Genomic DNA, 23,264 nt, shown 5'->3' with positions numbered 1-23,264 from the left:
GTATCGTGTTTGGAACTCTCTTACTTAAACAAAAAGGGGAGGTGCTGTGGGAGCTCCTTCTGCTCCTTCAGCCAATAGCCTTTAAAATACCAGCCCACTTGGGCATGGTCTCGTCTGCTTTAAAAAGCAGCAGTAGCCGTGTGCTCGCTCTCTTGCTTCCGGCTCCACTTCCAGCTACTAGACTCTGTTCCTGGTGGCGCAGAGGGCTGTTGTCTAGGACAGTGATCTGTAAGTTTTCCCTTTAAATAAATAACCCTTTTATTAATCATAATTCCAAACTGGTGTGGGACTGTTTTGTGACTTACGTCTATAGAGCTCTGTGAATTTAAGGCCAGTGTCTGACCTACAGAGTGAGTTCCAGGATAGTCAGGACTGTTTCATAGAGAAACCCTGTTGACTGCTCCCCCACCTGAAACAAACAAAAACAAACAAACAAAACAAAACCATCTACAACTAAATGGTGAGGCACAGTGGAACAAGTGGTGAGTATTATAACATCAGGATTTTTTAGTCTCTAAGTCATGTTAGGGTTGTTGGTAACTTTTCTATTGGGTACAGCATTTGCCAGCATTTGTCCCTCTTCTGGGGGAACTGAGGAATTACAGAACACACTAAAGTCTCTGGTTTAGACCAGCTTTTTACCTCAATCAATATTGCATGAATCTGACTCAATGCTTTTCTTGGTAACCAGCAGAATCCTGCATGCCAGGTCTCAGAGAACAGGCTCCTAATCCTTCCCTAGGTTCTTAGAGAAGGCTGCACAGGGAGATACCTTTGCCTCAAGAGCCACTAACTGAGCAGGGATATTTTTAAAATACCTTCTTGCCTTTGCTTTAGTTGTATACCTAAAACGTAAGATTTCTTTGGACCCCAAACTACTGTCTGCTTGGATGGCAAACCTGCTTAGTGATACATCCAGTCTTGGTTTTTCTTTCTGGAGACAAAGTTTCATGTTGCCCAGGCTGGCCTCAAACTTACTATGTAGCTGTCTTAGTTAGGGTTTTTATTGCTGTGATAAAATACTATAACCAAAAACAACTTGGGGAGGAAAGGGTTCATTGGCTTACACTTCTGGAACAGCACTGTTCATCACTGAAAGAAGTCAGGATAGGAACTCAAATATGGCAGTAATCTCATAGCAGGAGAGGTACTGCTTCTTGGCTTGATTCTCAAGGCTTGCTCAGTTTGTTTTCTTATAGAACCCAGGACCACCAGCCCAGGGATATCACCACCAACAATGGGCTAGGTCTTCTGCCATCAATAACTAATTAAGAAAACACCCTATAGCTATGGTTTTCAGCCTTACTAATATTTCTACCCTTTAATACAGTTCCTCATGTTGTAGTGACACAACCATAAAATTATTTTCATTGTTATTTTATAACTATAATTTTGCTAGTCATGAATCATAACACAAATATCTGATATGTGACCCCTGTAAAAGGACCATTAGACCCTCTAAAGGGGTGGTGACTTGGAGGTTGAGAACTACAGCCCTATAGCTTTGTCTACAGCCTTATCCTATAGAGGCATTTTTTTAATTAATTTTTTAAATTAATTACATTCTGACTGCAGTTTTCCTGTTTTTCCTCCTGTCTTTCTGCCTCCCCTTTGCCACCCTCCCCATGTCCACTTCTCCTCTGTTTCTGTTCAGAAAGGGGCAGGCTTCCCATGGGTGTCAAGTACAGCATATCAAATTGAGGTAGGACTAAGCTTCTCCCTTTGTATTAAGGCTGGGCAAGGTAAGAAGTAGGCAGGGAATAGGTTTCCAAAAGCCAGCTCAAGCATTAGGGACAGGCCCTGATCCTACTGGTAGGAGTCCCCACAAATAGACCAAACTATACACCTATCACACATATGTAGAGGGCCTACGTCAGTCCAGTGTCCGTGAGCTCCTATGAGCCCAGATTAGTTGTTTCTGTGGGTTCCCTTGTGATGAACTTGACACTTTCTGACACCTATTTATATATTCCTTCCTCCCTCTCTTCAACAGGATTCCTGCAGTTCAGCCCAGTGCTTGGCTGTGGATCTCTGCATCAGTTTTCATCAGGTACTGGATGAAGGCTCTCTGATGACAACTAGGGTAGTCACCAATCTGATTACAGGGGAAGGCCAGTTCAAGAACCCTCTCCACTATTGCTAGGGGTCTTAGCTGGGGTTATCCTTCTAGGTCCCGAGAGTTCCCCTGGCACCAGGATTTTTGCTAACTACAAGACATCTTTTTCATTACTCTCCCTCTCTGTCCTGCAACCACACTGCCCAACCTGTTCCCTCATGTTCCCACTCCCACACCTTCAGTTTCCCTAGGACATCTCTTCTATTTCCCCCCGTCCCAGGAAAATCCATGATATGATAGTATACATAAGTAACCCCAGAAATTCTACCAGGGAACTCCTACAGCTGATAAACACCTTAGTGATGCGGCTGGATACAAGATTAAATTAAAACACAAACCACTTCCCCTTCTATATACAAAAGATAAACAGGCTGAAAAACAAATCAGAGAAACAGCAGCCTTTAAAATAGCTACAAATAATATAAAATATCTTGGGGTAACTCTAATAAAACAAGTGAAAGACCTATATGACCAGAACTTTAAGTCTTTCAAGAAAAAAATTGGAGAAAATAACAGGAGAAGGAAAGATCTCCCATGGATCATTGGATCAAAAGGATTAATATCATAAAAATGGCAATCTTAACAAATGTAATCTACACATTCAATGCAATCCCCATCAAAACTCCAACACAAGCTTTTCACAGACCTTGAAAGAACAATACTAAACTAAACTTCATATGGAAAAACAAAAACAAAAAACACAGGATAGTTAAAACAATAAGTGAAATTCCGAAGGTCTCACCATCCCCGATTTCAAGCTCTACTACAGAGTTGTAGTAATTAAAACAGCATGGGATCTGCATAAAAACATATGGGTGGAGCAATGGAATCAAATTGAAGATCCTAATAGAAACCCACAAACCTAGAAACACCTGATTTTTGAGAAAGAAGTCAAAATTATACAATAGAGGCATTTTTTTTAAAACTTAGTCTCCCTCCTGTCAAATGACTTCAGCTTGTATCAAGTTGACATAGAACTTTCCAGCACAATAGTCAAGGATAACCTTCCCAAGTGTTGAGTTTATAGATGTACACCACCATGCATGGCTGTCTTTGCTTGAGTTGCCCTGTGGAGCTGTTAACACCAGCATCACTTTTCCTTTTCTGAGGTACATGTAGTGAGTGGTACACACTTGTAGTCTCACATGTTAAGGAAGATGGAGAGTTTGACGTCATGTGACCAATTTTAAAAAAGATTTCATCTAAGAAGAACATAAACTGAGCAATGAATCATAATTTTATAGCTCTACATTTTATGTCAATGCTCTGTCTCAAATTAATCCTTATCTTCTGATGTACAGTCAGTATTCATATAGACATTTAGTTATTCCATTATTATTATTTATTATTATTATTATTTGGCTTTTGGGACAGGTTTTTCTTGTGTAGCCCTGGTTGTCCTAGAACTCATTCTATACACCATGCTAGCCTGGAACTCAGAGATCTGCCTTCCTCTACTTCCTGAATGCTCAGATTAAAGGCATGTTCCACCACCAAGCTTCCAATATTATTTGTAAAGACACAAACCCCTTCATCTCCTATTGTATCATTTCAATGCTTTTGTGAAAATGCTATACATATGGGTCTACTTAAGATTGTTCTTTTCCACTGATCTAGCATTGATGCTTTACGTCAATACAATAGATCTTGATTAACCCGGCTTAATATGTTTTAAAATTCTCCAATTTTGTTCTTTTATTGAGTATGCAATTTTATTTTATTTTTTAAGCCTGCAATACTTTCACAGAAATTTAAGTATCAATTTTATAACTTCTAAAAGAAGTCAGCTGTAATTTTAACTTAAGATTGAATTTAATACAAAGTTCATTTATAGAGCGATAACTGACTTAATAACACCAAATCTTCCACATTGCTTTAGTCTTCACTTATAATGATTACATAACTTAAAGTTATCTGGTCATTTCTGTTAGTTTCATTATTTTTTAATATTTGATCTTTTGTTTATTATTTCAATTGTTACATATGTATGTTAGATAAGAAAATATAGTCTTGGGGGAGGTCTAAGTTTGTCACTGGTTAGTGCTGAAACTAATTCATATTGGATTTTGTTCATGGTTTTGGACCATTTTAAAACTATTTGTTCATGTTTTATTGAACTTGATCTGGGGAATCCTGATTGCTTAAACAGGGGGTCCATTATTTATAAAAGGATGTATAATTGCTTTACTGGCAGCAAATAGTAAGGGCATGCTACTAACTGGGCATTATCTCTTATTTTCAATGTTTCTATCTCAATGTAAAATTTTCAGGTTAAACCAGCTGTCCAAGCCATAAAGAGACCAAGGTATCAGTGTGGTCATAAAACCTGCTGATTCAGGTGCTGGTTGCTCTTCCAGAGAATCCAGGTTCAATTTCCAGCTTCCACTTTGGCAGCTCACTGTCTGTAACTCCAGTTCCAGGGAACCTAGCACCCTCACTGATATACATAGAGGCAAAACACCAATGCACATAGAAATAAGTCTTTACAAAAAAATCTTTTTAAAAATTCTGTTAACGCCTTTCTCCACAACCTCTCCAGCAAAGGCTATCATTGGTGTTTTTTATTTTAGCCATTCTGACAGGTGTAAGATGGTATCTTAAAGTTGTCTTGATTTGCATTTCCCTGATCGCTAAGGAAGTTGAGCATGACCTTAAGTGTCTTTTGGCCATTTGAACTTCTTCTGTTGAGAATTCTCTGTTCAGCGCAATGCCCCATTTTATAATTGGGTTGATTAGCCTCTTACGGTCTAGTTTCTTGATTTCTTTATATACTCTGGAGATCAGACCTTAACTCAGGACCGTGAGGGGTGCACCCACACACTGAGACAATGGGGATGTTCTATCAGGAACTCACCAAGGCCAGCTGGCCTGGGTCTGAAAGAGCATGGGATAAAACCGGACTTGCTGAACATAGCGGACAATGAGGACTACTGAGAACTCAAGAACAATGGCAATGGGTTTCTGATCCTACTGCACATACTGGCTTTGTGGGAGCCTAGGCAGTTTGGATGCTCACCTTACTAGACCTGGATGGAGGTGGGTGGTCCTTGGACTTCCCAAAGGGCAGGGAACCCTGATTGCTCTTAGGGCTGATGAGGGAGGGGGACTTGATTGGGGGAGGGGAAGGGAAATGGGAGGCGGTGGCGGGAGGAGGCAGAAATCTTTAATAAATCAATAAAAAAATTAAAAAAGAAATCTAAAAAAAATTCTGTTAACGTTTAGGGTTTTGTTTGTTCTATTTGCTCTTTTTAAGAGTACAGGGGGAAATGTATTTGGAGATATTCTCTTCTTTAGAAGAACTGTATATTAAATTGTGATTTATGTTTATTGAAATTTTCTAATATCTTTTTCTGTGTTAATGAGTCATCGCCTTATAGCATAAGTTTAATATAATGACAGAAGTGGAGAACTTCACTGGGTTTCAAATCATAATTTATTGTTAAAAGACAGTAGCTAAGATCTAGAAATAATAAAACAAGATTTAAGGTGGGGGTTCAATTCATGTTTTTTGTACCCTTGTTTTGAAAAATATGGCTGGGCATGGTGCCGCACGCCTTTAATCTCAGCACTTGGAAGGCAGATGTAGGGGATCTCTGTGAGTTCAAGGCCCGGTCTACAGAGTGAGTTCCAGGACATGATGGAGGAAGGTAATTGGTAAATTAAATAAAGAAACTGTTTGCCCTGATAGGTTAGAACATAGGTGGGTGGAGTAAACAGAACAGAATGCAGGAAGGAAGAGGAAGTGAGCTCAGAGCGCCATGCTCCCCTCTCCCGGGCAGACGCGATAGCTCTGCTCTCTGAGGCAGACAGCGATGCAGCCAGCCACCAGGTCAGACATGCTGAATCTTTCCTGGTAAGTGTACCTCGTGGTGCTACATAGATTATTAGAAATGGGTTAAGAGGCTGAAACTAATGGGCCAGGCAGTGTTTAACAGAATACAGTTTGTGTGTTGTTATTTAGAAGCGTTAGCTAGCCAGGCGGCCGGGGTGCCGGGGACGCAGCCCCGCTACTCAAATTACTACAGAATGAATGATGGAGAAAGGTCATTGGTTAATTAAATAAAGAAACTGCTTGCCCTGATAGGTTAGAACATAGGTGGGTGGAGTAAACAGAACAGAATGCAGGGAGGAAGAGGAAGTGAGCTCAGAGACGCCATGCTCCCCTCTCCCAGGCAGACACACATGATGAAGCAAGCCGCCAGGTCAGACATGCAGAATCTTTCCCGGTAAGACTGATGCTACACAGATTATTAGAGATGGGTTGATCGGGATATGAGAATTAGCCTATAGGGGCTAGAGTTAATGGGCCAAGCGTGCTTAAAAGAATACAGTGTCTGTGTAATTATTTCGGGGCATAAGCTAGCAGGCGGCCGGGGTGCTGGGGACGCAGCCCCGCCACTCATATTACAACAAGGACAGCCAAAGATACACAGAGAAATCCTGTCTTGAAAAACCAAAGAAAGAAAAGAAAAGAAAAAACATATGATCCATTTTTTGAAATGAGATGTTTTGTAGAAATTAATTATACTCTGTATAAAACAGTATTGTGAAAAAATTATTTTGGCTTTGAATGAGCCTAATAAATTAGTTGTTTTGCAGTACTGATGTTCCTTTTGGTTTTCCCTTGAGGGCAAGAGAGAAACTAACTTCTAGGTCATAAAAATAAAGATTACTAAGTGTTTGAATCACTAACTAAGAATTAGTTCATTTAGTTAACATTTCTTTCTTAAAATATCAACACAGATGTTTGGCCTGCTATTAAATTCTATGCTTTTGAAAAGAATATTAATAATGTCATTTTAAATCCCTTTGTGAAATTCCAACAAAGACACAAATAAACCCAGGTTGTAAAGAACTCATTCAAATAAGGATAGTATATGGAGGCCCGTTTATAACCAGAAAGAATGCTTATACAATGGCAAATAATGGTAGGAGCATTGATGGGCGTGGGGACTATGCTTACATGCATCTGAAACGCTGATTTAGCTAAATAAGATGATTTGAAAGAAACAAAAATTGTGTTGTACTTTTTATTTCTCAGAAAGATGAATATTCAAAGAAGAAAAAACTATAGCCCAGCTTCCTATAGATCTGTAAATGACATGTGTTAAGATTAAGTTTAGACAAGACCTTTAAAACATAATCTTAAAATGTGAAACTTAAAGTTTAAAAACTTTGGCTCATGAACAGCATAGAAAATATTGATAGACAAAACTTTCAATATAGTTTATGTAGCTTTAATATCAGTTATTAGGAAGTTGGGAAACTGTCTATTTAAGGCTTCTGAACATCTTGTCAAACTTACTTCTTTGGTCAGTCATTTATGAACAGAAAAAAATACTATAACAATGTAACAAAGAATATATGGGCTTTTGAAGAGAAAATTTAGTATGATTTATTATTTTCATAAGGGTTCACAAAGTTTATTTTCTAAAAATAATTTTTTAATTATAAAAGATATGCTCTTATTTAATTATTATGTGTGCGATAATTTAAATTTAAACTACTTTATTAGGATTTAAATTATAAGCCAAAACTATTAGAATCCATACCAGAAAAGCCAACCATTAAAGACTTAGTGTAAATATCTTTCCAGACTTATAATCAACTATATTGCACATGTACGTAATTACAGATCAATAAAGAATCACATATCTACTTTATATAACTACCTTTTACCCTACCTCTAATATATAACTTAAGTGTTTCCATACCAGTTTATATGTGGAATGATATGTTTCTACTTCAAGTTGAACAATCTTCCAAAGAGATCACTATTAAATAAATCAATATAAAAATAGTAACTATTTAGTGGGTTTTGAAATTCCACAGGGCTTCCTGCAAGTAAAGAGGCATTCTATCACTGAACTAGAGCCCCATTCCCACAGCCATATCTTGACGTTTTCTTTGTGGTTTTTCCACCTACGTTAATGCCACTAAGTTAAACATTTCTAGATACTATATGCTTTTGACTTTTTATGTGGAAACGTATTGTAATTAAGTTGTCTTAAGAGTCAATCATATTGTTATTTGTTCATTTTCTCTGCCGAATAATGGTCTACCGAAAAAAAATTTAAGTATTTATATATTCATTCCATTACTGACAAGTTTCAGTTTTCCTGTTAAGATCTACTTCGTTTTTAGTTATATGTCTCTGGTGGGGTATAAGATGGACATGTGAGTATAGGTGCTCTCAGAATACAGAAGAGATGAGCTGGAGTTAAAGGTGGTTTTAAACCACCTGATGTAGGTGCTAAGAGCCCAACTCCAGTCCTCTCCATAAGCAGTGTGTGCTAATAACCACTGAGCCATCTTTCCAGGTCCAAGCTTGTCTATGATTTTAAAAATGCCACAACAGTAGAATTACTATATCTAGGATAAACATTAGAATCAAATAGTTGTTTTTACTATATCTAGTGTAAACATTAGGATGAAGTTGTTTTATAGAAGTACTTTGACCCTGAAGAAATCACTGTAGGAAACAGTGATTGTTCTCTATTATCTATCTCTCTTTTTCTAAGGAAGCTTTACAGCCTTTGCAGGATTTTGGTCAAAAGATGGTCCTGGCACACCTGGAGCATCTTGCATTATTAGGTACTGCAAACAGTATACAATAAGGACTAAAGCTGCAGGGGTGTGATGTTTCCTTTATGAAACATACAGATTAGATTAGAGGTTTTGGTATGAGGAATTTGTTTTACACCCCCCCCCCCCCCAAACAACTTTTGTGTTAAAGATCAATAAATATGCTTCTGCTCAGCTATCTGAGGTTCATTCAGGAAGGCTAAACCTCCCTGCTGCCACAGGACTGAATTACTTCTGGAGTGACCCTCTTTCTTTAATTGTTCCATGTAACTCAGAATACTGATACACATCTCTTATATAGGCAAGAGAATATCTAATGGAATATTTGGGTCTTAGAATATGATTCACATGCAGCTTTACAAGTGCTGGGGGAGAGTCTTCTGTTTTGTGTTAATTTCATTGGTTAAATAAAGAGACTGCCTTGGCCCTTTAATAGGACATAAAATTAGGTAGGCGGAGTAAACAGAACAGAATGCTGGGAGAAAGAAGCTGAGTCAAGGAGTCGCCATGATTCTCCTACTGGATACAGACGCAGGTTAAGATCTTCCCTGGTAAGACACCTCGTGGTGTTACAGGGATATTAGAAATGGGTTAGATCGATATGTAAGAGCTAGCCAATAAGAGGCTGGAACTAATGGGCCAGGCAGTGTTTAAAAGAATACAGATTCCGTGTAATTATTCGGGTAAAGCTAGCCGTGCGGGCGGCCGGTTGCCAGGGTCGCAGCCCTGCCACTCCTAACACAACATACAAGACAGTGACAAAATATCTTATTAATTATAACTTACAAAATTTCTTTTTTTAGCCAGGCGGTGGTGGCGCATGCCTTTAATCCCAGCACTCGGGAGGCAGAGGCAGACAAATCTCTGTGGGTTAGAGGCCAGCCTGGTCTACAAGAGCTAGTTCCAGGCCAGGCTCCAAAGCTACAGAGAAACCCTGTCTTCACACAAGTATATATTGCATGTTAAGTATATTCCCCTAGGCTATTTTCTTTTCATGCCTCTTCCCTTCCTCTTAGACCCTTATGTTCCCCTAAACAGTATCATTTCTAATTTCTTATTATATATACAGACATAAGTTTATCTATATAAAATCTAGGAAACAAAAATGAGAGAAAATATATATATTTGCCTTTATGAGAGTAGTTTAATGTGAAATATGATTATAAATGATTGGGATCCTTTTCAGAAAGTTTTTTCATAGGCTGATATGGTGAAATGTTTCTCTCTGCTTTGTCTTCTATTAAGTTTCAGAGTTAAAGACAGGGATCTACTTTTATTCTTGTACATGTGGATATCTAGCCTTCCCAGAATCATTCGTCGAAGAGGCAGCTTTACCTACAATGTACATTTTTTGCATCTTTGTCTAAAATCAGATGGCAATATCTGAATTTATATGTGGTTATGCATATTTAAAGAGAACAGGATGACAACCAACAAGGAACCCAGATTGTTTTTTCTAATTTGAGCCTTCATTATTTTGTAGGAATGTAATTTCTGTAAGATCATATACCTATTCTGAAGTCCATAGGAGACTGTTTCTTATAATTCATTCTTTTATCATTGAGTTATTTATCATTAACTGTTGTTTGCTTCAACAGTACAACTAAAAACTCACTGAGGAGTCATATGACTATAGGATTTGGTAATATATGACTCTATGTCTTTAAGATATGAAATCAGTATAGATCATAGTACTTGTCAAGAGAAAACAAAGAAAGAACAAAGAACTGAGCATTTACATCAATTAGTGAGCAAATGATTCAGTGGATATGACATCTTCATTAGCTACAGCAGCCTCAAGACATTGATATTTCAGTAATTAATACATCTAGAGAAAAGATGTCAAATAATATCTAATCTAAAAAATAATCTAAAATCACTCAAGATTACCTGCAGAGTACAATTCATCATCCTTATTATGTAGTCAAACTGCTGATGATCCAATATTGCCCGGTTCTGCTGGACATGCAAACCCAATTCCTCAGTGAGACACTGTCTTGCTGCTTTTCCTTTAAGGGCCCTCAAGGCAGCAGGAAGGGTCTGAGGACAAGAGAATTCCAAGTGACCAAATGCACTTTAAAGCAACCACACTGAAAAGTAAAGTACATTCTGTCAAGTAATTAACAAAGTTACTAGAAGTGAATTCTTAGGGAACTGGTGATGATTAACTGCTAATTCCAATTGTAAAACAGATTTGTAATTATATGTTCATATGTTAAGACACACCAAGAAAAACAAGTACAGGTAGTTTATAATATAGATTGAGAAAACATGAAATTCACTCCCCACTCTCCAGACTTGATACAACTTTAGTGGTCAAATACACTGCTGCTTAGACCATGACTCAAAACTATAGACATTTAGATACCTTTAGATATATGCATTAAAGCCTTCATTGTATGAATATTCAGAAATGGCTCCTCTAATTCACCATATAAAGCCTGTTCATTCACATATAGTAATAAAGAGCATATTTAATTTGGAAAACCTAAAAGAACAGGAAGTACAATAAGCAAGAAAAGAAAAAGTATTAGAGCAGGAGGGTCTAAAAACATGAGAAGCAGATATAAAAACAGCAAAGCCTAGTATGATGGCATCACCTGTATTCAGAGAGACTGAGGCAAGAGCATCAGTAAAACAAGGCCAATCTAGACTACTACACAGTGAGATTTTCTCAAAAATCTAAAACCAAAACAAACCAAAGTAAGAAAGAAATAGCATGCAAGCTGAAGACAGAGAAACAATAGGAAACCTGCTACATTTGGAAATATAAATATGCAAACAAAATCAATAATCAAATAACCAAAATAAAACCCATGAAAAAGTGAGGGATGATGGGTTATTCGGTAAAGTAGCAAGTAACTGTACATGTTTACCAATCCCCTGTAGCAGATGTTCAGAACTGTGATCATGAGACACCAAAAAAGGCTGTTATGCTCAGCATGTACCATTGAAGAAGGCAAGAAAACCCAAAGAGACACATTTAAATTGTAATACCAGTTTCTAGTATGCACTAGACAATTTAACTAGATTCCTTGCAAAAATAGAAGAAATTATATTAAAATTAAGTATGTGAAAAAAAAAGGTCTAAAGAATCATGCTTTAAAATTGGGGAAAAAGTGGCTGGAGAGATAGCTAGGCTATTAAGAGTGTGTATTGCTTTTGCAGAAGATACAAGTTAACTTCCCAGCACCCACATCAAGTGATTCATCACACTGTAACTCTGGGGGGGGGGAGGGTTCTGATGCCATGGCCTCTGCAGTCACCTGCACTATTCACGTGTATACAGTGCTCTCTCTTTCTCTCTCTTTCACACACACACACACACACACACACACAATTTAAAATAATAACATTAAAGCTTTATAACAACTACAGAGAAAAAACAACTACCAAATTCTCTTGTAGCCATAGGCTTGAACTATAGTCTTAAATTTGGAATACTATTCATTTAAAATGGCTTAAAGAGACAAAAGAGTAGAGAACAGACCATTTGCCAACTTTGAAATGTAATTCTAAAAGGAAAGTATTAAATAGGAAAATATTATTTTATTACCTTCTCAGTCTCCAAAGTTTTATTTTCAAATATGAATGAGATGCAGTTTCTAACAACTTCCAGTCTCTGTGCACTATTGAAAACTGTTATCACTTTATCCATTATCGAAACTAGTGGAGGGATATAAAGAAAACACAAATAAATTAAAACTATAGTCTTAAAGTGACTAAGTTTTCTCCCTTTGAAGGATACAATTTAGTTCACATTTTATAACAATGAAGAGGTAAATTAACCAGTACAACACTCGCAAATATATACTCATTCAACAAATCAACTTCAAGATACACCCAGAATGCTAAGCTAGAGCTAGGATGGGAAACGGTGTCACAATCACGAGATTTTAATACATCTCCCTAAGCTGCTAGGGAAGAAGAGACAAGGTTCAGTAAGTAAAGACAGTCTACAGCCCCGCCTCTTCCCCTGGGTCCCATATTGAACTTGAGTTAAAAGAGGAGAGTCTGGTCTCAAAATGGAGGGCCACGATTCAAAGGAACCAGGACAGTTGAGGAAGCTGTTTACTGGTGGTCTGGGCTTTGAAGCTACAGATGATAGCTTAAGGGAACATTTTGAGAAATGGGGCACACTTACAGACTGTGAGGTAATGAGAGACTACCCAATTCCAGTGGCTTTGTTTTTGTGACCTACTGTTGTGTCGAAGAGGTGGATGCTGCAATGTATGCTTGGCCACGCATGTTGATGGGCATGTGGTGGAACCAAAAGAATCTTTTCCAGCCTAGTACCCATTCAACAGTGAAGAATATAGAGAAGAATATAATCTGAAAGACCATTTTGAAAGGTATGGCAAGATTGAAACCATAAAAATTATGTAAGAAAAAAGAAGATTTGCTTTGGAAATTTTAATGATCATGATACAATTGATAAAATTATTGTTCTGAAACACCACACTATTAGTGGCATTAATTGTGAAGTGAAAAAGGCCCTTTTTAAAGAAAAGACGCGGGATCACAGAGAGGTTATGGAGGTGGATCTGGCAACTTTATAGGTCACAGAGGAAACTTTAGGGGTAGTGGAGATAATTTGGTTGTAGTGGAAACTTTGGTGTTAGAGGAGGCTATGGTGGTGGAGGCAGTGGAAGCAGAGGTAGTTATGGAGGTGGTGACGGTAGATATAATGGATTTGGAGGTGATGGTGGTTATGGTTATAGCTTGTTTCTGCTGTCACAGTTTTGAGAGAGTCTCATTGTCTAGTCTAGGTGTTGTACTCCCTATATAGCCAAGTCCGGCATAGAACTTAGAACGATCATGCTTTAGCCTCCCAAGTGCTGGAGCTATAGAAATGTACACCACCCCCTTTCATAAAAGGCTTATTTTTAAAATGAGCAAACACACATACACACACAATACATACCAACAGGTGGACCTGCTGGCACCACACATTTCTTTTCTATTCGTGTGGCAGGAGGTGCATTCTGGTTCTTAGCAAGATTTTCTTGCATTAGTTCCTGAACCCGGGCTTCATTAATCTTCGGGAAAGGAAGAATATGAACTCTCAAGTGGGATCCTTCTGTTGGGCGTGGAACTTTCTGGAATGCCATATGAGGGTTTGGATTCTCCTGCAGCATCCGGCACAAATAAAAGTATCCAAGTTAACATATTTAACATGACAGTGGAAAACAGGAAGAAGAGAACAGAAGAGCATAAAGGGCCACCTGAAACCAGGTGAGTACACATACATATACATACCAATGCATATAGAATACCACAATCTTTTTCCAGGATCTTTCAGCAGCATCTGAGACAGTTGGTCTTCTTCTTCCATGAATATGTCCCTTGCCTGGATTTTAGATCTGACTGCATCTCCTCACTTAATTATATGAATACCTCAATCCCTGGGCCTTCACTTTATCAACCTTTGAGATCAGTTCCAGTATTTTATCTTTTAATCATAAGGACATCAATGAGTCAATGTTCTTTTGGGGCAGGTTGTTCTTATTTTTGGTCTTTTTTTTTTTTTGAGACAGGGTTTCTCTGTGTAGTCCTGGCTGTCCTAGAACTCACTTATAGATCAAGCTAGCTTTGAACTCATAGATCTGCCTGTCTGTGCCTCCCAAGTGCTGGGATTAAAGGTAAGTGCCACCACTGTCTGGCTTGATGCAATGTTCTTAATTTGAGTGTTCTCCAATTCTATAGTCTTCTACTTAACTATCTATACAAAATATTTCCACTAAGATTTAAAGTAACATCTTCAATTTGGGTCTAAAATGTAGTCTATAAACTCAGTCTTGATCACTGTAGTTAATAGCATATGTGTTTTTTCCCAATCATTCCTGTGGAAAGATTAGTCATCTTCTAATCCCCTTTGCTAACATACAATTACCATTCCTCTTGTGGCCCTCACCTTCAGAGTACATTTACCATCTGCCTACTTCTCAGTTTAGTTTAAGCCAGCAGCTCTTCAATTATTCAGTACATTTGGTCTCCTTGGTTCTGCCCTTCTCAGTCTTTCAGCAGTGAAGACATTGGTCTTATTAAAAGCATGACAACTTACCCACAACCTTGTTCAGTTAAGTGGCCTCCTCATCAGAGTAAAACCCAAAATTATTTTTTGTTTGTTTGTTTATTTTTTTATTTTATTTTTTTTTAGTTGTTGAAAAAATTTCCGTCTCCTCCCCGTGTCCCATTCCCCTCCCCCTCCTCTCACACATCGCCCCTCCCCCCACTCTTCTCCCCCTCTCCCCATTCCATTCCCCCTCCCTCTCGAGACTGTTGGTTTTTACTGTGTGTTCCAGGCTATCTGTCTAGAGAGCCCCAAGGGATTCTCTCCTGTCTCCACTTTATTTATTTATTTATTTATTTATTTATTTATTTATTTATTTATTTATGATTTCTGCCTCCTCCCCACCACCGCCTCCCATTTCCCTCCTCCTCCCCCAATCAAGTCCCCCTCCTTCATCAGCCCAAAGAGCAATCAGGGTTCCCTGCCCTATGGGAAGTCCAAGGACCACCCACCTCCATCCAGGTCTAGTAAGGTGAGCATCCAAACTGCCTAGGCTTCCACAAAGCCAGTACGTGCAGTAGGATCAAAACCCACTGCCATTGTTCTTGAGTTATCAGTAGTCCTCATTGTCCGCTATGTTCAACGAGTCTGAAAACCCAAAATTATTAACGACATTGCAAGATCTAGTCTTTCTATGTTACTATATGCTATATCCATTTGAATCAGGCTCATAGGCTTTCTGTTCCTGCCTCAAGTCCTTGGAACACACTGTTCCCTTGGTCTAAAATACTTCTGCATTTCCTCTGAATTTGCATTTCTTATGAACATTCTTTCTGGATACTTTACCAAAATTATATTTTCCCTCAATAATCCATTATCTTTCTTACATGTTTTCTCTTTAGTATGTAAAATATTTCCACATAGTATGAATTTTATATTATTTAGCCTTGTCTTACTAAAACACCACAAAAGCAGATGTCTTATTTGATTAAAAAGTTATGTTTTAATTAAAAAATTTAAACTATTTTATATTGCTTTGTGTATTTGCATGTGTGTTTCTGTGTGCAGATGCACACATGCATACAGGTGCCTACAGAGGCCAGAGGAGGGCACTGACTGTCCTGGAGCTGGAGTTCTAGGTATATGAGACTTGTCTAATGTGGGTGCTGGAAACTGAACTCCAGTCCTTTACAAGACCTCAGGGCCATTTCTCCAGCCCCATATTAAAGAGTTGGGTTTGTTGTATTGCTGCTGCTGTTGTTTTTTGTTCTGTTTATTTGTCCTGTTCTATATACCTGTTGTAGAAAAAAACTGAGAGGCATGCAGAAGGTACTTCCCACTGCATCCTAACAAGTGGGAAACAATGACACATATCAGAAGTATAATAATTTAATTATTTTAAAGTTTTTGGTGCAGGAGATTGAACTCAGGACTTTCTATATGCTACCCCTGAGCAACACTCATTAATCTTACCAGCTAATATTTTCAAATATTCTAGGGCCAGCATGAAACTTTATCTAGCATCAAATAAAGGAGGATTCTATTTCAAACCCTGAGCACTGTGGAATTTATGTGTTCTCTAAAGTTCTCTAGGGAAGGGTGCTTTACAACCTTTCTTAGACCAATTCTTGCATTTATTATCCTTCTGCCACCAGAAAATTCCTTATTTCCACTGAACCTATGCTATTCATGGTGTAGACTAAACTCATTAGTATCCTATAACAAGCTCTTGTCAGTTAAAAATGGTCAACTGTCACCATCTATTAAAACTGCTCCCCCAAATTCTTTTACGTTATGTAGAAGAGCCAAAAAGGAAAAAGGTGGATCAGGGCAGAGGATACAGTTAGCATTTCTCAAAACACAATTGAAATAAGACTGCTTCGTCAGCCAAAGCACCATATTTTAGTTCTTGTACTGCTCAACATGTGATGCTAAATAAATAACTTTATGTAAGATAATCAAGCTTATGCTACAAATTTCCTTGAAAATGCAAAATTGTGTATATTTAGGGGTTTTTTCCTAAAATTTTGCCTGGATTAGTAAAACATCACTTATCTGTATTCTCTGTAATTTCTTTCTTCAAAAAATAGTACACTTGTTTGCTTTTATCTATTCATACATTCTCAGAATATTTAATTTATAATTTTTAAAAATATAGTGGAAATAGGTTTCCAGGGTGGAGAGGTAATGACTTATTTTTGTAGCAATTTAAAAAACCTTCTGAATTCTATTTCAAATGAAGTAAATAATAGTAATCATGACAACTCTTAAAGATACTCTTGTATATGTGTATATATGTCTATGTTCATAGGTGTGTCTGTGTGGGGGTACACCAAAGGAGTGTGTGTAGAGGTCTGAGCAAAGTTTTGGTTGCTGGTTCTTACATCTTGTTTGAGATAGGGTTTCTTTGTTCACTGCTATGTAGGCTGGCTTGCAAGCTTCTGGCATTTCTCATGTGTCTACATTCCAGCTCCTTACAGATGTACACGGAAATGCATTATGGACTTGGACATCACTGTGTCTTGTTTTTACATGAGCTCTGGGGATCTGAACTCAGATTGTCAGGTTTGCATGAGAAGGGCTTTGCCTAGTGAGCCATATCCCTGGCCTCCTCATTTTAACAACTTTTAAAACATTTTTACAAACTTTTGAAATATTGCAAGTATCTCTGAGTTACATCTTAATTTTTTTTAGCATCTCTATGACCTGCTGTACTAACAATGACTTAAGGTCGTTCAGAAAAACAAAGGGTACATAGCACTTCTAGTCAAAATCTGTACTTTGGCATGTTTATTTTTATAGGAAAGAACAAAGACCCATAAAAAGATAAGGAAATTCAGAACAGTATAGCTTGGATCTATATGCCATCCAGTGGCTCATATGTTAGGTTCTGTCACCAGCCATTGGTGCTATGAGGAGTGCTAAAATCTTTATGAGTTAGAGCCCAGTGGAAAGAAGTTACATTACAGGGTGTGCACCCTTGATGGGGATAATGGCCCTTCAGCCACTTCATGTCTGTTTTCTAGTCACAGTGAGATAACAGCCTCTTTCACCTTGTACACTAGTCTTGACAACTATGTCATCAAAGCCCAAAACATCAGGGTCTAGAAGCTATTGTTTAAATCTCTGAACCACAGAATCAACATTAATCTTCCTTCCTTGTAAGTTCATTGTCTCAGGTATTTTGTCCCAGTAAGACAGAACTGATAGACAGAGAAAATGAGTGAGTCAAAGTTTCTAAACTTGTGACTCTTTGTGAAGGATTAAATAGACAAAGTGAACAGACAGCCCAGAAACAGGATTAGATATGAACTATGGCAATACTAGCTACATGATTTTGTATACCATGTATTAAAATGAAATGCATTCCTTTTCTTTGTAAGATCGCAATACCAACTACTTATAAGGTAGTAACAATAGTGATTGCACTTGTAGTAAAAACAGCAGCAGCAGTCTATACATTAATCACTTATTAAAAAAAAAACATGTTGCTCATTAACAGTATTCCTACAAACAAAATCAGAAAAACTGTAAGCCAAATACATGCAACAAGAATTTGAAAACCCCATGTTAAAAGTTCAAAGGTGACCCTATCTGTAGTTGCCGAAACATTCTACAGCAAAATGCGGAGTTTAGATAAATTTACTAAATTATGACACACTGTGTTTACAGGATGGTTTCCTGGCTGCTGTGTTTGTGCGCTACTGCCCTCTAATGGGCAGCTTGTTAAAGTGTAAAGGAACACATGTGCTACTTTAACATATGCTTGGTTCCCAAAAGGGCTTATGTGAAAAGAAAAGCAAGGAAAGGAACCTCAGGATAGGATCTGCTGTATTCAAGGAGGTCTTAGAATTATCTATTCTTACTTATTACTATAAGGGGTTTTGACCGACTGGTTCCTTAGGTTACTGGTTTTATTAAAAATTAAAAACTGTATTAAAGTTTTGCTGCAGAAACAAGGAAATTCATTATTTTCTAAGAGTTCAAACAAAATTTTTACTTGGGTTCAGAGAACTGTAAATGCAAAGTAATAACCAAAGCCTTAGACAACTGAACAAAGTGATATGGAAACAAGTCTGTGCAAGAACACCAGAATGAACAGCCTGAGAAAGTCGGGGTGAACTCAGCCCTACATTGGGGGTAAATTTTAAATTTGGATGATAATTTCAAAGCATGATTTTTGTAATCCTGACATAGTACACACAGGGAGAAACTTGCTATTTTTCTCAGTTTTGAAAAATTTACAAACATATATACCATATAGCTGGAGAACATCATTTTTTCTTCCTTAGCCAGACTAAATGAAAGCATAAGTACACACACACACACACACACACACACACACACACACACACACATGTTTTAGAGAAAAGATGGCCAAGCATACATGCTAAATAGGCAAAGCAAAACAAAAATCCTAAAATTCACTGGGAATCCAAAGTAATCAACAGCCATACTAGAAAATTTTTTTTCCCTAAAATTTGACTTAGCAGTGAATGACAAATCAATGTGACTTTGTTAGAGGTTACCAAATATTGAAGATTAGCTTAGATACTTAAAATTGTTTGCTATCCACCATTCATACCTAGCACTCTGAAGGAATGACAAATCATACCAAATATAGTTGGAGACATTATTATTGCTGATGAAAATCACTAAATACTACCAATATAATTGGTCTCTTGAGCTGCCGGACAGTTTATATGATTGATAGAATGAAATATTCTTGATTTTCCAACTTTGTAAGCCTTTCAAGGATCACTCAGATGCATCAGTCTCTTACCTAACACTAATGCATCTGGTACTGAGGATGTGCCCATCTAATATGCTGAGTGTTTCACCTCCATTGGATATGATTCTCAATCTTAACACTATTGGCATTTGAAACATGACAAGTCTTTGTTTACAGTGGGTATGGAGAGTCTTCACATATTGTAAAACATTTGGAGGCATTAATGGCTTGTATTTACTAGATGACAACAGGCCAAATGCCACCATCAGGGCCCAGCTACAACAGCAAGACCTGAATATTCCAATACAGCTGAAACACACACACACACACACACACACACACACACACACACACACGATCATTAAACCAACTTTATGAAGTTGATAGAGGTCCTTTAAACAGAAATAAAAAAATATATTAAAGAATTTGAGGGAAAAACAGAAAAAAATGGAGGCAATCAACAAATACATTAAAGAATGTCAAGTCAAGAAAAAAACCAACAGATGAAGGAAACTGTTCAAGATCTCAAAATTGAAAGAGAAGCAATAAAGAAAAAAGGAAAATGAGGGAATTCACGAAATAGAAAATCTGGTAAGCAAACAGAAAATACAGAAGCAAGCATCACCAACAGAATACAAGAGATGGACGAGAGAATCTTAGGCATTGAAAATACAATAGAAGCACAATTCTTAGTTAAGGGAGCCACCTTAGGGTTGGCAAGAGACTTGAACCTAGATTGGCTCCCAGGAGCCCAAGGCGATGTCCCCAGTTAGTTCCTTGGGCAGCTGAGGATAGGGAACCTCAAATGACCCTATCCTATAGCAGCAATACTGACGAATATCTTGCATATCATCATAGAACCTTCATCTAGTGATAGATGGAGATAGAGACAGAGACCCACACTGGAGCACTGGACTGAGCTCCCAAGGTCCCAATGAGGATAAGAAGGAAGGAGAACATGAGCAAAGAAGTCGGGACCATGAGGGGTGCACCCACCCACTGAGACAGTGGAGCTGATCTATTGGGAGCTCACCAAGGCCAGCTGGACTGTGACTGAAAAAGCATGGGATAAAACTGGACTCTCTGAACATGGAGAACAATGAGGGCTGATGAGAAGTCAAGGACAATGGCACGGGGTTTTGAACCTACGTAATGTGCTGGCTTTGTGGGAGCCTAGCCAGTTTGGATGTTCACCTTCCTAGAAATGGACGGAGCGGGGAGGACCTAGGACTTACCACAGGGCAGGGAACCCTGACTGCTCTTTGGACTGGAGAGGGAGGGGGAGAGGAGTGGGGGGAGGGGGAGAAGGGTGGGAGGAGGGGGAGAAGGGAGAGAAGGGTGGGAGGAGGGGGAGGGAAATGGGAGGCTGGGAGGAGGTGGAAACTTGGGTTTTTTTTTCTCCTTTTCTCCAATAAAAAAAAAAGTTAAAAAATAAAGAAGAAATACATTCATCAGTCAAATAAAATGTTATAGCTAAAACATTCCTGACACAAAACATCCAGGAAATCTGGGTCACTATAAAAAGACCAAGCCAAAGAATAATAAGAATAGAAGAAGAATCCTAGCTCAAAAACCCAGAAAATATATTTAACAAAATTATAGAGGAAAATTTTCCTAACCTAAAGAACATGCTAATAAAAGGTACAAGAAGCTTACAGAACACCAAATAGACTGGATCAGAAAAGAAAGTCCCTGTACCACATAATAATCAAAACACTAAACATACAGAACAAAAAGAAATAATTAAAAGCTACAAGAGAAAAAGGTAAAGTAACATATAAAGGCAGAGCTATTAGAATTACACCCGACTTCTCAATGTAGACTATAAAAGCCAGAAGGGTCAGGACAGATGTCTTGAAGACTCTGAGACCACAAATGGCAGCAAAACTATACCTAGCAAAACTTTAAATCACCATAAATGGAGAAAACAAGATATTATACTACAAAGTCAAATTTAAATACTATCGACAAATCCAGCCCTACAGAAGGTACTAGAAAGAAAACTCCAAACCAAGGAAATGAACTACATCCACGAAACAAGGCAATAAATAATTGTGCATCTAGCAAAGCTCAAAGGGAAACAAACACATACATACACTCTACCACCACCATCACCACAAACAACAACAAAATAACAGAAATTAACAATCAATGGTCATTAATATACCTCAAGATCAAGGGGCTAAATTATCCAAAAAAAAAAAAAAGGCATATCAGAATGGGAAAGCAAAACAAAACAAAACAAGAAACCAGGATCTATCCTTCTGCTGCATACAAGAAACACCTCAACATCAAAGACAGATATTACCTCAGAGTATAGGGTTAGAATTTTATTTTCTAAGCAAATGGATGTAACAAGCAAGCTGCTATAGGTATTCTAATATCTAACAAAATAGACTGCAAACCAAAATTAATCAAAATAGATGGAGAAGGACCTTTTATAGCCATCAAAGGAAAAATTGATCAGGAAGACATTACAATTCCCTCCCTTATTTTTTTGTACTCAGGATTTACTAAAAAATTTAAACTTTTTTTTTGTTTGTTTTTTGTTTTTTGAGACAAGGTTTCTCTGTAGCTTTGAAGCCTGTCCTGGAAATAGCTCTTGTAGACCATGCCGGTCTCGAACTTACAGAGATCTGTCTACAACACTGCAATTCTTAACATCTATGCCCCAAACACAAGAGCACCCACATTCGTAAATGAAGCATTACTAAAACTCAAATTTCACCAAATCTCACAAACTAATAGACAGTTAAGACAGAAAGAAAATTAATAGAGAAATAATAAAGCTAACAAATGTTATTACCCAAATGGACCTGACAGATATCTACAGAACATTTCATCTAAACATAAAAGATTATATTTTCTTCTCAGCACCTCATGAACCACATACTCAGTCACAAAGCAAGTCTCAAAAGACAAAAGAAAACTGAAATTAACCCTGTATCCTATCAGTCCACCACAGAGTAAGACTGGATATAAACAACAAGAACAACATAAAACCTACAAACTCATGGAAACAGAAAAACTCCCTACTGAATAGCTACTGTATCAAGGTAGAAATAACAAAATTAATTAAAGACTTCCTAGAATTCAATGAAAATAAATGCACAGCATGCCCAAACATATGGGACACATACCACTAAGTGCCTTCATAAAAAAATGCAAAGGCCTAACGGTACACCTGAATGCTCTAGAACAAAATGAAGCAAACACACCCAAGAGAAATAGACTGCAGGAAATAATCAAACTGTGAGCTGAAATCAATAAAATAGAAACAAAAATAAATACAAAGAATCAAAGAAACAGAATTGGTTCTTTGAGAAAATCAGCAAGATAGACAAACCCTTATCCAAACTAACTAAAACACAGAGAATATCTGCTGTAGGAAATATCTTCAGCTAGTAGCCTTTAAATTACCAGCCCACTTGGGCATGGTCTTTTTTTTTTTTTTTTTTTTTTTTTTACTATAAATGCCGGTGTAAAATGTTTACTCCCTCTCTCTTCTGGCTGCTGGATTTGGTTACTGTTTCCTTGTTCATGCAGAGGACTGTGACCTGTACGTCTACACCTAAATAAATAACCCTTTATTATACTCAATTCTGAGCTAGTGAGGGATTTCTTTTTAGAGTCCTTCATCTGGTACCCACGTGGATCCCAACTCTACACCTAATCAGTGGACTGGTCTAAAAGGCCCAAAAGGTCCATGCCCAGAAGGTCTCCCACCCCAGCTTGCTGGCTTGCTTTCACCTACTAAGTGATTGTTTTGTAAAACCTTGCTACAGCGGAGATAAACACGGCAACTTGGAAATTTCCCA

General features: G+C 37.7%; 1 protein-coding gene across 3 annotated transcripts in view; it reads right to left on the bottom strand.

Moving 5' to 3' along the window:
- Positions 1–23,264, bottom strand: part of Sbf2 (SET binding factor 2) — a 411,329-nt gene that overhangs the window by 144,028 nt on the left and 244,037 nt on the right. For all 3 annotated transcript variants that reach the window (XM_041666238.1, XM_041666239.1, XM_041666240.1), the window contains exons 14-16: positions 13,626–13,830; positions 12,258–12,367; positions 10,592–10,741 (exon numbers count right to left, since the gene is read on the bottom strand). In XM_041666238.1, the coding sequence (XP_041522172.1) occupies positions 10,592–10,741; positions 12,258–12,367; positions 13,626–13,830 (465 nt within the window). The remainder of the gene's footprint in view (positions 1–10,591; positions 10,742–12,257; positions 12,368–13,625; positions 13,831–23,264) is intronic.

The sequence above is a fragment of the Microtus oregoni genome, unplaced genomic scaffold (genome assembly GCF_018167655.1).
Source record: "Microtus oregoni isolate MIOR12 unplaced genomic scaffold, Mior012 000016F_ref0000370, whole genome shotgun sequence".
Classification (NCBI taxonomy): Eukaryota; Metazoa; Chordata; class Mammalia; order Rodentia; family Cricetidae; genus Microtus; species Microtus oregoni.
The sequence above is the reverse complement of the archived record's forward strand: the minus strand, read 5'-3'. Positions and strand labels throughout refer to the sequence as shown.